Source organism: Neophocaena asiaeorientalis, unplaced genomic scaffold (genome assembly GCF_003031525.2).
Source record: "Neophocaena asiaeorientalis asiaeorientalis breed wild unplaced genomic scaffold, Neophocaena_asiaeorientalis_V1.1 scaffold258, whole genome shotgun sequence".
In the NCBI taxonomy this organism is placed as follows: domain Eukaryota; kingdom Metazoa; phylum Chordata; class Mammalia; order Artiodactyla; family Phocoenidae; genus Neophocaena; species Neophocaena asiaeorientalis.
This window is the reverse complement of record NW_020172591.1, coordinates 2,151,400-2,166,378: the sequence shown is the minus strand read 5'-3', so window position 1 is coordinate 2,166,378 and position 14,979 is coordinate 2,151,400. Positions and strand designations below refer to the sequence as shown.

Genomic DNA, 14,979 nt, shown 5'->3' with positions numbered 1-14,979 from the left:
ATGCGCACACACACACACACACACACACACACACACACACACACACACACACACACACACACACATATACACAAAGTCCCAAAGGCTTAACCTTACATTTAACTTGTTAGTGCAAAAGAGGTATTACCATATTTTGAATTATTAGCAAGATTCTTGAATTTCAAATTTCAAAAGAAAATCAGCATGTTTATTATAAATAATCTGTTTAGGTGTCATTAGAAATTTATGAGAAATATAATCTATTTCATGGCTACAAAGATTTATATTTATAAAAATTTGAATATTAAGAAAAATTTAATACAGATAAATAACTTGAAAGTATTCTGTAACAGACATGTAAAACCCAACTAGGTTCTAAAAAGCAGCAGTTGTATTTAGAGAATGAGGGCCATTCTACCTGGCCCTGTTGACTGCCTCAGAGAACCTGAATAGCAGAGATGTGGGAAGTGGTTACAAGGAAGGCCAATGGGAGTTGTAATGATGGGTGGGGAAGGGAGGAAGGAAACACTACGTGTGTGTATGTTGGGTAGGGGAGAGGAGGATGACAGTTTCTTCTATTAAAAGGACAAACCAAAAATTATCAGTGGTCCAGGGAACGACAAGGAGGTGAGTATGACAGCATGGCTGAAAATATTTTCACTAGCTAGGGACTAGGCCTCTGCAAACAGAGCTTCACTGGGCTTACTATTAAAAGCAATCTGCAAAAGAGGCTTGAAAACCCAGGGGTCTAATATCAAGTGAGCAGTAGGAAGGTGACCTTTCATTCCGTTTGTTTATGAGAGGATTTGCAGACTGTCTCAGTGTGGGTCCAGCATCAGCAAGAGGCCAAAGGGGGCTGGTGAACTCAATGGGTTTTTTTTTTTTTGGTTTGTTTTTTGAGGTCGTATAATCAACTTAGAAAATACAGCTGGAAAAGAACAAGAAGGAAAGCTTGGTTTTTATACACTGTCTTACATTTCTGGGGTAAATGGCTAAATGCAAATTTCCTTTAATACTTTTTATTAGAGTACAGCCAACTTAGTACCAATTTAGGTACTGAATTTAGCCATTAGATATAGTACACAAAATTAAAGAGACAAAAGGAAAACTGAGCAGGTGTAAAAAAGAATTGAATTAAGATTACAATGCAAAAATAAACTGGATAGGAAATAGAAAAATGAAAATAGTTCTGTTAGGATGACGTTAATTTTTTTATTTTTCCTTGCTTAACATTTGATAATTTAATAAATCTCACTGAAAAGACCCTTATAAGAAGATAGAATATCTTCAAGCAAAACTCATCATGCTATTTGTACAAAATGTTATCTGAACTGATTGCTTGTCTATGAAGTGTGTTTATGCTGACCATTCATCTGCAATTACTCGGGACGCAATCCCGGGTATATTGAAAGTGCCGTATTTGAACTATCATTCACATTTGTACTTCACTAACACAAACACAAATTATTCCTGTGTAGTAATTACCTTTTAATATTTGTTAGGAGTTGCTTGTCTTTAGATATTCATTTTATTCTTTCATTTAATCAAGTACCTCAGGCCCTTTTCCAGAGTATTAAATTTTTTAAAAAATATTCGATGTACAACCTGACTTTCCCTGTACCACCTCCCTCCCCAGCAACTTTTCACCTACTCTGAAAACAAACTAAAATAAAACCCAAAACAACAGCAAAAGAATAATGGTGCCAGAAATGGGTTAGAACACTGTGACCCCTTTAGTCCTGATTTAGTTACCGTCATACCAGAAAAGCATGCACACACTTTATAGACTACATGGCTATGACTGATCGACGATAGCCTGGCAAGGTTACCACAGCTAATTACAACATCATTCATCTAAGCCTACACGGGAGAAAATACCAGGCTCCCAAGGAAGACAAAAGAAGAGAAAGGAAAACGATTCTATAGCTGTTAACTTTTAAATAATCAGACTCAACAGGAAACAAATAGGATGAAACTCTGACCAAGTGATGACTTATGGATTCATCCAAGCAAATGACCTCAGTTCCCTGGTCATTTCAACTTGGGGTTTCACTGCCCACAGCAGAGAGCTTCCAGTAACAAGGAACCCTCACAGGCTCGGGTGCTTTGTAGTCAGAATTCAAAGGCTCTGCCAGAAGCCTGGCCCAGCCCTGAGCTTTCGTTCTGCTATGTGTGTGGTGTGACTGTGTTTGTCTAGGATCAGATGCCAATACTTAAACTCACATTATGGGCACAGCAGCTACTTACACACTGAAGCCTAATTAAAGGAATAAACTTCCCCCTGCTTTATTTTTTTCCCAAAGATCAGCGCCATAAAGGGATTTGGTTTCTTTAAAAATTCAGACAAACGATCCCACATGTTTCCCTTATTCAGTAAATTAGTCAAAATCAGATAGAAAATGGTCACAATTTCCAACGCTAATCTATGGCTATGCCATATGATCTGGGAACTACTGAAAATAAAGAGAGGAGAACTCAATGTTTTGAAAATAATTATATTATAACAAACATACAATCATACTTTTCCTTTCAGTTTTGAAGAAGCACAAACACACATGGAAACAATAAAGCATCTGAGGCACCTTTCGGCTTTCAAGTCTCAAAAACAAGAATCACTTTCAAACAGAAAGTATCTCATCTTCAAAGTTTAACACACAAGAGGAGAATAAAGCTAATATCATTTCAACTCCAAACTTTAATCAGATTGCTTTATATCTGGGTAATATAGATCACAAGAGTGGCAACAACGAAGCTGAAAGTACTTTTTATCCTGATACACTGTTTAAATTGCATTGCTTAAATAATTATAACTAAAGACATATTTTCTCGTGGAACCTTAACTCAAAATAGCAAATCTCAGTCAAGAATACTGAGGAAAAATTACCAAAAGTTTCAAAATAAAACTAATAATTAACTGGGGCCATAGGATGGAAATTGACAGGGGCATGGAGTCAGATTCAAATTCAGCTTGGAATTAATGAAATTCTCCTGGGACAATCATAGCCCATTAGAGCAAGAAAGGCTTATAGTATAGATGAGAAAACTATGGCCCAGGGAGATATGGCAGTGGCACATAAGGAAGTAACCTGTATGGTCTCAGTTAAGAATATTCACTTCTATAGAATGCCAAATGTGTCCTGATTTATTCTTTGTTTGGAAAAATATGATAGCTATAGGTTAAATGACTTGTCTGGATACACAGCTAGATCAAATACTGTAGGGTCTGGGACTGGCTCCATACCATTGGTTCTCAAGGGACAAGGATTGGGTCAACTTTGGACTACAGCCTCATGAAGTCTTTTGGGGAACAGCAGAAGGTCAGTTACCACTGATCATAAAGGCAGCATAAAGATTAGTTGGAGAAAGGTTAAGGACTCTCATTCTTCCAAACATCAAAGTAAGCGTCCTCACTAATTTGTCTTATTTACAGAAGGCTCTACATGCAGATACTTGAAATGTCAAAAAGGACAACAGTATCCACAATATGGGAGAAAAATTACCCGGTATCCCAAATATGAGCATGTTTGTTTCAGTGCAATTTTCCCCCAAACATACACACATGCGTGTAAGTGCATGTGTGTGCATACACATGGGATGAAGAAATAGAAGCAAATTCATTTCTGACACAGAAGGATTTAAAAGACATTTTCTCCATATTAATTTTCTGGTACTTCCTTATTAGCTTTTTATTTACAACTATTCATGGTATATATTTATTAATTTACACTCTATCTCGTTCCAAAAGGATATAAGGTGTTATTTTATCCCATATAGTATTAAAAGGTACAGATAATTGAAACCCACAATTAATCCAAAAGATGTCATGTAGCTGAAAGCCAAGAAATGCAGGTTCCAGTTCTACTCCTTTAACCAACTAGTTATTTGACATCACAGCACACACTGAGTCGAAGCTTTTACTTGGTCACTTGTAAAATAATGTTAATTGTCTAGAAAATTGCTCTTATGAAATTCTATGGAATTGTCTATTAACAGATCAGCTTTTCACAAAAGTTGTTCTAAGAGGTGCTAACAATTCTTTTGAGGGAAGGTAGGTTTCTTTGCTGTAGGACTTAGGATTAGTTCTAGGATTCTCTATTGCCTACTCAACAGCCTTCGGCATCCCTTTCTTCCCTGCTAGTATAACCAATCTTATGTGTACAAAGAGTGAGTGTGAATGAATTAAAATAGCATCTACAATTTAAGTGTTCAAGTTATTAATTAACTAGAATCAAATATTTGTTGAAATCCCAAAACGTGTTAGGAAGTGCCATAGGGCTCCTCAAAGAAGACCTGGAAAACTCCTGAACTAGGTGATTTTAAAGTCTAAATGGGCTCTGTGAATATGATTCTTTGCTATTCTACCTGGCGTTTGTTCTACCCTGTCTCTTCTTTTAAATAGACTCTTAGGTTAGCAATCTCTAGTCTACACAGTAATATGTACTGGCAACTAAAGAAACATTATAATCTTGAAGTGTTAGAATGATTTACTAGTTAGGGCTGAGTCAGGGCTTAGTCGTTTAGCATTACATTAGAAAATCCATTACAAAATAAATGGTAGGAAATAATTTAGATGAAGTTGGAATTATGTGTTTGCCCAGTTGATTTAAAATTCGTCTTGCAAATGTTAAAATATATATACCCCATTAGCTTACAGGGTGCAAAACTATGAATCCCTTTTGGTCAGTAGAAAATTTCTTCATCTTTGTATCCCTTCGTTGTTGAAGAATTAAGAAATGCATTTATGGTACACTTACCGTACTATCTTGAAGATTTGGACAAGGTTTCACAAACAAGGGCATATTTGAGCTTGAGTTTAAAAGGTGCATACAATTTCACCAAGTAGAAAAGAGGCAAAGGGGTGAGCCAGGTGAAGGGAACACTAACTACAAAGACACAAAGGTTTGAAAGAAAGTAGCAAATTTAGGGAATGCCAAGTGGCTTGTGGTAGCTGCAGGTTAAGGCGATTGTAGAAGAGAGGCTAGTAATAAAAGTGGGCAGACAAGAAGGGGATAGATCATGAAGAGCCCCTGAATACGAGCTTCCTGCATATTCTGTGTATAAGTGTTTCAACTTGGAAGATAAAGAAAAAAGAGGTGGGCCCAACCACTGTCTGCATGTATGCGGCGGGGAGGCTGTCAGTTTTTAACAGGATACTGATGATGACTAACTTGTGCTGGAGAAAGATACAAAAATTATACTGAATGTTGAGTGCATTTTTATTTCAGTATCGGTAAAACCTACTTTTTGGGTGATTAACATGACCTAATGGTAAGAACATCTTGATTCCCAATATCTGTTAAATTGTAACAGATTATCTTAAGTAAGATAAGCATGCAAACCGATAATGGTTAAATTCCCCATTGTCTTGGATGGATCTCAAGAGCGAGAAAACCAGGGAGAATCAGCCCCGCATGTGTTGTACCAGCCTGGGCTAATGAGTCCCATGAGAAGTAGAACCAGTTCCAGTGGCCTCTGAGAGCTGAGTGGGGAGCAGAGAGGATGGGCTGGGGCTTTGGGGCTCAGCATTTTATATGCCCCCTGTGATGAAGAATCGCTGGAACACACATGCTACTCCTCCTCTGACCACCCCCTCCTGTCCTTCGTCTAAACAAGGGCTCAGGGTGGGCCTGGCAGCACAACCAGGTCACCTCCCAGAAGAGCCATTCATGGATCCTGCATCTGCTGCCAAGCATATCCCTCCATCCCTGTGTGCCCAAGCCGTGGCCACACCCTGCCCTGAGGGCAGTGAAAGGAAAACAGAATGGGCAGATAGCAAAGCTGGTGGCTTTGCTTCTGTCTTTAATTCCTCTAGCTGAGAAACTCAATAAATGTTTTTTCTTTGCTTTTAAAGTTCCAGAAATGTAAAGTACTGAGTCTGATAGAACCATGAGAGTAGATAAGGGATGATTTCTTCATCCTTCATCCCTGCCCAAATACCTCCATCTAATTCTGAGGAACTGCCTGCATCAGCTTGCTGATGAGTTTGGACATGGTTCTCCTAGCAGTGGGAAGCCACTGGAGGTTGCTGAGCAGGGGAGTTATATAATCAGCTTTGTGATTTAGAAAGGTAGATCTGGCAGGAGCAGAGATTGGGGAAAGCCGGGCCTGTAAAGAAGGAGGTCAGTTTGAGGCCTCTGTGGTAGTCTGATCGATGGGAAAGCTCTGGCCTGCTTCAATGGTCATGGACATGAAGGCTGAAGAAACTGTGGATGATGATGGGAAGAAAAGGAAGGAAAAGGATATAATGACACGGTTTCAGACTGAATGGCTGGAAGGCAACACTGACCACCAAATAGTGAAGGCTGGCCAATCTCACCATTTCATCTGTGACACAAGGTGAAATGGGATTTGAAGCCAAGGAGTTAAGCATTTTCAGGGTTTGATACATATTCACAAAATGACTCTCAGGAAAATGATATCACTGTATTATTTTACAAAGAGCATGTGAAAGACAGCACAGAAAAATTGTTCCTGACACTGGAGCTAGCAAGGGTTCAAATCCTACGTTTGCCACCTAACAGCTATGTGACTTTGGAGGAGTTATTTAACTGCTCTAGGCCTGTTTCCTCATCTGTTAAATTAGGGAGATAATAGAACCCAACTAAGTATCACGAGGCTTAAATGAATTGTTAGGAGTACAGGATTTAGAATACGCGGTGCACTGCCTTGAGCTCTGTGCCTCGCATATAGTCACCACTGAATAAATATTATTTCCTATCTGTGTCTGACCCAACATCAGTATTGAAGAAGCAGAAAGTCCACCTTCAACGATGGGGAACCTCAGCTTACTTTTCTTCCTACGCTGAACGTTACATTGCTCAGATGGTTCAACAAAAGCTGAAAAAGCCAAAGAAAAACAAACATTTTTCCCTGAGAAAGCTCATAAGAGAAAGGTGAAAAAACAAATTCCCAGGCACAGGGGTACTCTGAGGTTCAGCCTTTTGAAGACCACAGTGCTTGCTTATAAATAGAATATTAAAACAAGCAATTTTCTCCTTTCGTCTTCCCTTATTGCCTAATTTTCCTCCCATACTATTTGCATAATGCATAAAAGGCATCCATTATGCAAATGAATGATAGGGCTGTGAGGTTGCTGAAGCCACAAACTTCACTCCAGATGAAGAGAAGCTGCCACAAAGCCCTCCGATGACCGAGTTCCAGCAGAACTGCTCTGCTAGCTTGGTTTCCAAACGATAGAGAAAAATTATGAAGACGATGGGTCATTTAATTTCCACTTGGTTTATTTTAAAAGGGGCACTGTAGATGCTTTCCAGAAAATTAGTACAAAATATAAATATTCAGTATTGTGGCATGTAAAATAAACTGTATAATGTATTTTGTTTCAAATGGCAAAAATTATACTATGTAAAATTTTTACAATTTTAAGCATGTGTTTCCCTTTGCAAAATGGAAAAAAACCTCTGGTCTAGCTTGAGAATTAACCTATAACCGGCGCTTAGAGCTGTCTCAAAATGTATGCATACATTCAACGGGAATAAAAAATGGTTTTCGGTACCAAAATATTAGTGGATTTTCAAAACTTTATGCTGTTAAACTGACCTAAAATTATCTTTAAGAGTTATCACCAATAACTGACATTATTTATCTTGGAGACATAAATTCACTAAAACTTTAGAAGAATGTTTATTTTCTCTTTCTACCAATACCTTTAAAACAAATATAACAAAAGGGAATTCTGAGCAAAATCACCAGGTTGGAATAAATCAGTAGGACAGAATTAGAAACTAACTTCAAAATGTTTCCCCCAAACTCTGAGTTATACAACTTGTGGAGAAGAAAAAGGTGGCTAAAACGGAAAGCGACCTTTTATTTCTAGCCTGGATTCCTTGATAACCCTTAGCTTTTACCAAGTGACTTTTTAAAAAATTTAAGCAGTCCTCATATGCTACAGATGAAGCTCATCATTTACAGTCCAACTCCTCCCCAGTAACTTCAAGGATATGCAATTCAGATTCACTTGCAATTCAAGAAAAGAACTGCATCTATGGCCTGACCATCAGCAGCTGCAAAGATCTACGTAAAAAAAATAATTTAGAGAAAGACAAACCAGGTTGATTTTTTTAAAGGCAAACACTAACAGGGTAAGTCATAAAGTAGAAGAAACTCATAGCCAGCAAGATGAGGTTTTTCCACCAGGTGAAAAGCATACCACTAAAATAACACACCTACCTAATTTCAGAGCAGAAGGGGTTACTTCAATTTCCCCACCAACTGGTTTAAACGCAGCCAGTTGGGCAGCCACTTCTGTCTCAAAAGCATCTGGGCTCTGCCGGCCTGCGGGGTTTCCACTGGGGCTCTCGATCTTGTGGAGTGGTTCTTGTTCGTCAAACACAGCAATCAGCTACAAACAAATCCAACAGCACTAATTACTTTGTAGAACATGCATATCACATCAACCCTGTATCTAGCTGATTGTGATCTTTATTTGGTTTTTTAAAAAATGACCTCTTAAAACTGAAAACTTTAATGTTACTGTAGCACAACTCTTAATTCAACATTACGCCTAAAAGTGCCATGGTCAAGAAATAATTAATGGTTTGTATATTCCTGAAATAGAGATCCACTTTTGGCTAACCCTCTGGAAGGAATGAAATGGCCGCCACCTCCCCTCACCACCTTTTCTCATATGCCTGAAACGACTTCAGTATCTCTTTCATTCAAGAGTGCTGCCAGACATGAAAGTTGAATATGCAGGATTTGAACAATAGACTTACATGGTAGAAGAGGACATTCCAGGTTTAGAGAGGTAAAGACGATAAAATCCCTTACTGTAACTGCCTTTCAGACACAATCATAAGTAGAACCATACATACATGTGTATATTTACACACAATCTGTGTTTATCTTGTACACATAGATATCCCATTTGTATTCATGCCTGTAATTTCGTTACTTTCCTTCATGACTAACCAATGTTGATTGGTTTAAGTCCAAAGACACTAAACCTCAGAACTTTTATTCCCATCTTCATCTCAATTTTATTTCATATGAGAACTATGCTTCTCGTCATTCATATAAAAACGTTTAACTGTCCATCTCCAAGTCATTCTTCTTAAAATAGGGGCAACATATAATAAAATAATCAAGTAATTGGGCAAACACTGCTGTATAAATGGCAGAGGCAGCCATTTGCGTTTTTGGCCAGCAGACAGCATCACGATAGGAACTTCCAATGGCTCTCATCAGCTGATGTGGAAAAGTACAAATATGAGTGCAGTAGGCAGCTCAGGGATGTTACTGTCAATCCAATAAAGTGCAGTGAGTGCAAATTTAGAAAACTGCTAGTAAGTTTTCAGATATTTCCATTCATTAAATAAAACAAACCTACTTATCATTCAAACATTTATTTAGGAAAGGCACTCAAAGCCCCATTCATAGGGGAACGTTGTTGGCAGTAGTATTAATAACACCAGTGCAGGGTTAACCAATCAAAACATCATAAATTCCAAGTTCAGTCTTTCAAAAGAAATGAATACAATTAGGGATATGCAAATTGGCTATTCAAAAATAACCTTCATAATTGACTACTCATTTCCAGTATGGAGACTTCTTTAATTGGAAAATCCAACAATCCTCTCACCACGGAAAAAAATGCTACTCCCAAGGCATTATTTTTAATTCTTGAAATTGAGCACATACATTTTCTATTTTTAATTGGTAGCACTGATGAACCGATTTGAGATGACTTAAATGGATTAATAACGAAAGATTATTCTAGTATAAAAAGAATCAGGAGAACTATATCTTTCTAATCATCTGGCCAAAATGAAGAGTTTAACACTTTAAATCCTGAAAAGAGAAAGAAAATCAACTTTTAAAATGTGATAGAAGTGTTATTTTCATCACTATTCCTGTGACATAATTTCAATTTTACATATTGGTGAATTCTAACACATACTTGTAACATTTATTTTAAAATACTAATCAACAAGGCAAAGTGGCTTATTATACTGGTACTACACACAGTTTTGTGTAAGATTTCCCTCTTGCTACATCCTTAAATCTTAGTAGATCCTATGTGCCTGAAATAATGGCAAAAAGAAAAAAAGGATATCACTCAGAAGTATAGTACAAAAGCTTAAACTTGATAGCTCATAAATAAATCATTATCTATGGCTCTTATGTAACCTTCTCTCCTTAAAATACTTCACTGTTTTCCATACTACTATTATATTCACACAAGGTCAGAGCATATGCAGTAACAACGTTATACCTATTTATCTAATGGGAACACAGGGTAGTCAGAGAGTTTGTTTCCCAAAGTGACAGACTAAACAGTAATCTGTACTAGAATCTCGTCCAATCCAGGGATTCAGACCATACTGTATTTTCCAAAAAGAGCACTGTGAAAAGAGAGGCTACATTATGGAATGTTTACAGCTTGTCCAGGAGGATGTTATGCCCTAAAGAAATGTGTATTCTACTCTTTGGAGATACAGGCAAATACACGACTTTCTCAAAGATGACAGTGAGACCTGGAGGCTCCCCAAATCTCATCATCTCTTTGATTAATTAATTGCCTAGTCTATCTCCCAATCTCATGATTGACAGGAATTATCTCCACAGAGCCTACTCTGGATGTCTGGATGAATGGATGGAATAAAGTCTCTACTCCTGGAAAGAAGAGAATCAGCTCCTGAATCTGTGGCACCCAGACAAAGGCACTGGTACCACAAGTGCTGGCTGATAAGAGCCTCTTCATCCAGTCTTCATCTCAACATCTACAGTATATCCCGACTTACACTTGCGTCAACACTGATAATTAATTTAAACCCTATGTTGTAGGTCTCTGTTAGCTGGATTACTTGATTCATCAAGAACACCTACATTCCTGGTGACACAGTTCCTGGTGGAGAGTGTGACAGAGATATGTAATTAACATAAACCACTGTTCTAATCCCTCAACAGAAGGCAGACTGATTTCCAAAGTGTCCAGTGTATGAAAATGGCCTTACTCCACCTTTAAACCCATTCAAAATTACCTTTCCCACAGCGATGAGCTAAACATTTAAAAAAAAAAAAAAAGAGTTATATCTTTATTAAAAAATTTCTGTTAAGGCTCCATTTAGACTAAACTTCTGTGGCATGTGGGAGATTTTCCACTGACACCTTAGGGACTGCAGTAACCTCAACTTTTTGCAAAATGCAAATAGGCAATATTTGATTTGGATGCCTTCCTCTTCTGCTGTCCTATCCATCTTCTGGTGCCCCTTCTGTTCTCCTTATGTGTTGCCAGTATTTTCATGTCACTCAGTACAGCAGTGACATTTTCATAAGACCACATGATCCAAAATGATCTGTTCAAACAGACTTTACTTCCAATCAAAACTCCCACCCCCACAGATCTCTATCAGCATTTAGGCATCTAATCCGCAGATACACACAGGTAGGTCAGTTTACAAGTATGCTATTCACCTGCTCATCAAAAAACCGAAACCAAAAACAAATCAACCTTCTCAAGACTCACCCCTACTGAAACCACCCCATTTCCCAACTTCCATCTAAAGCCAAATCTGAAAGCTCTCCGTAGAACAGTTTCCAATCTCTGTCCTCCTATTCTTTCCTGAGGCCCCTCTAGCCAGGCTCTCACCCCTCTCTTCCACTGAAACCTCCCTTGTCAAGACCAAAAACAGTCTCCACACTGCTAAATTCAAAGTCGCGTCTCTGGCTTGATTTTAGGGCACAGTTGATCACCGCTTCCTCCTTAAATGGTTTTCTTCACTTACCTTCCAGAACACCACATTCTCTCAGTTTTGTCCTCAAATCCCTGGCCCCTCCATTAAGTTTCCTTTCACTTATCTCTAAAAACGTTAAAGTGAATACCTCTAAATTTGTATTGTGATTGAATTTGTCTCATGGCAAAGATATAAGTGTATGCTGATAAATTCCATACTTCAATCTCCAACCCAGAGCTTCTTCCTGAAATCCAGGCTCATATGGTCAATTGCCTAACCTATCATGTCAGAAACTGAAAAACTGATCTTCCAAAGCTCTTTCCATAAGCTTTTTACATCCCTAATTAACGGCAATCCATCCTTCTAGTTGCTCAGGCCAAAAGACTTACAGTAATCCTCAATCCCTCTTTCCTTCCCTTTCTCCTCATCTCTCATACACCGCACACACATCCAATTGGTCAATAAATGTCAAAATATAACCAGAGCTTGACCACTTCTTACCCCCTCCACTGTCACCTCTTTGGACCCAGCTCCTATAGCCTCTCCCATGGGTTACTGCAAGGGCTCTGTGATTGGACTCCTTGTTTCCACCCAGGCTCCCTTTCAATCCACTTTCAACACAACAGCCAGTGTGATCTTGCTGAAACCTAAGGCGGATCGCATCTCTCCTCTGATCAGAACCCTGTCATACCTTTCCATCTCACTTAGAATAAAGCCCAAGTCCTTGCAATGCCCTGTATGGTAATGGGCTCCCAGTGAAGGTTCTGACCCCACGTCCTGATGATTCTCTCCCTTGTTCTCAGGATTCTATCCAGCTATGCTATCTTCTTTGTCCCTCTCTGTCTTTACATTTGCTGTTCTCTCTGCCTGACACAGTCTTCCACCAGATACCTGCATGGCTTGTTCCTCGATCCCTCACATTTTTATCAAGCGCCAGGCTTTCACTGGCCGCACTACCTCAATTGAAATGCCGCCTCTCCCCCTGCCCCCACTTGTCATACTCCCTTCATTTTTCTTTATAGTGTTTGTCACCACTCAATGCTATGTTTTTTTCTTATTTGTCTTATTTATTTGCCTGTCTTCCCTGTAAAACTCCCTAGGAAAGTACACTAGATTATAAGCTCCAAGAAGACAATGATTTTTGTCAATTTTGTTGTTTGCTGTATCCCTAGAACAGTGAATTAGAGATGGTAGGCACCCAACATATATTTGTTGAAATAAACAAGTGAAAAGAGGCAAAAAAGGATATGAAACCTAATATAGCAATGAAAGATAGCTAGATTTTTCATGTGTTTTTAAAACGCTAAAATTAATTTTTTAAATGAATGAGTATAAATGACCAATATAAACCTGTAAGACACTCAATACATCATCATCATTATTACTGTTGCTTCCGTTTTGTTATGATGGGGGGAGAAGTTCCTCACTTTCTATTCAACACCGGGGGTGGGGGTGGGGGGCAGAAATGGTTTCTGCTCTTGAAATGGAGATTATGTGTTTTCTTTTCCTTTTCTGGTTCATTTTTGAAAGGGACAATCTGCTGATCTGGTTTCTGAAGGAGTGGAAGAGTTGTACTAGGGTGGATGGTGGATGGAGAGATAGGCAAGGTTAGCAGTTTGGTCCCAGACACCCCCTTGCTTGCTTTCTTCCAATTGGCTTTCTTCCAATCTTTCTTCCAACTTTGATGTACCTGGTGTGAAGCTTTTGGATGTGTCCCCAGAAGTAGCTTTAAAACAAATGTGAATAAAAAAAATAAATAAAAAAAAATGTGAATAACCGAGTGGAAGCACAGCTTGAATTGACATGCCATAAACTCAAAACTGAAGCATTCAGCTTTTATTTTACAAATTCATGTCAATTTTACATTTTACCAGCTTCCCATGCTTGATTTAACATGAAAAGATTTTCTCTTTAACTGTCAGTAAAATTAAGGCAATGACCTCATGTGTTTTGTACCTCTACTTGAGAGGTCAAGGTGGAGTGTATTTCTCAGGAAAATACCTACTTCCTTAAAAGAACTGAGGAAAACACAAGAAAACAGGTACATTAACGTGGTATGTACAAATTATTTTCAATAACTATATCTCAATTGCCAATGCTGATGGTGTTTCCAATTCAAAGATCAGGCATTAGTTTGGTAACTACAAGTACCCCCTGACTACTCCTTCCCCAGGGGGTATTAGGAAGGAACATCTGAAATTATTTAGAATTTACCTAGAAAATATATTATGCAAAAGCTTTATTTTAAAGAATAGTTCAATCTCTTTTTTTCGTATTTACCTTGTAAAGGTCAACAACCACCACCTCAAAGATCAAAAAGAAATAAAAGAGCTTTGGATTTACCAAATCCATAACCCAGAATAAAAGCCTTGATCGGAAGAGCCACGTGCCCTTCACAATTTCACATCATCAATATCTCCTCAAGGATTCAGACCTATGTTTATACTCAAACAAGGTAAAGGTGTGAGTGAGTGTGTGTTCATGGGTTTGTGCTGGGGGTGAGTGGGGTGGAGGCAGAATATGAATGTCGTTGATAATATTCCTAACAAGCCTAAATGCTTAGCACAGAGCCTGGCACACAATGGAAGGGTAAATGTTAATTCCTTTTCCTCCCATAGCTAGCATTCCCTGGCTCCTGGACTGAGTCCCACTTGACTCGTTTATCCCTATTCTGTTTTTACTTTGTTGCTTCTCTTTAATCTCTTCATCACAGGGTTGACAGAGGAACAGAGAAAGTACCAAGATCAAACACATCAAGTAGGTAATTTTTGTTTTTCTCTTTTCTTTGCTCTTCATCACACAAGAACACACAACCTTCAGACATGCAGTGCCGTTCTTCCACCTAGCAATACGTGGTTTGTGCTGTCTGTTCTATTTTTACCATAACTCGAAGCAATATAGCAATGCCTTTACTTTCTATACTGACAAGTAAATATTTTAATAATAAGTGCCACCAAGTACATTTATTGCAGAGTCCCTCAATATTCAAGATGTGGTTTGCTCCGTCGTCAGCCTGTAGCATTCTGTCACTTTTACAGCCTGAGTTTTTATAATCTGATGCTATTATCTTTAGTCTACATAGAGAATAAAAAAGAATGATCCAAATGCTCATGGAACATAATAAACTGTATTTATAAAAGTATCTTTTTGGGATAAGCAATTACACGGAGAGATATGTGACTCCACTTTAATTACATGTCAAGTGAACTAACTTACTACTAAGAAAGGCTTATTTGCCATATATATATATATATATTTTTTTTTTTTTTTTTACTGTTTCATACATATTCCATGTTAGCAACAA

The 14,979-nt window shown here is 38.2% G+C and overlaps 1 protein-coding gene across 1 annotated transcript in view; it reads right to left on the bottom strand.

Annotated features, from left to right (window-relative positions):
• Positions 1-14,979, bottom strand: part of PARD3B (par-3 family cell polarity regulator beta) — a 1,021,377-nt gene that overhangs the window by 627,520 nt on the left and 378,878 nt on the right. Inside the window, exon 3 of the mRNA XM_024738381.1 lies at positions 8,170-8,341. Within this exon, the coding sequence (XP_024594149.1) occupies positions 8,170-8,341 (172 nt within the window). The remainder of the gene's footprint in view (positions 1-8,169; positions 8,342-14,979) is intronic.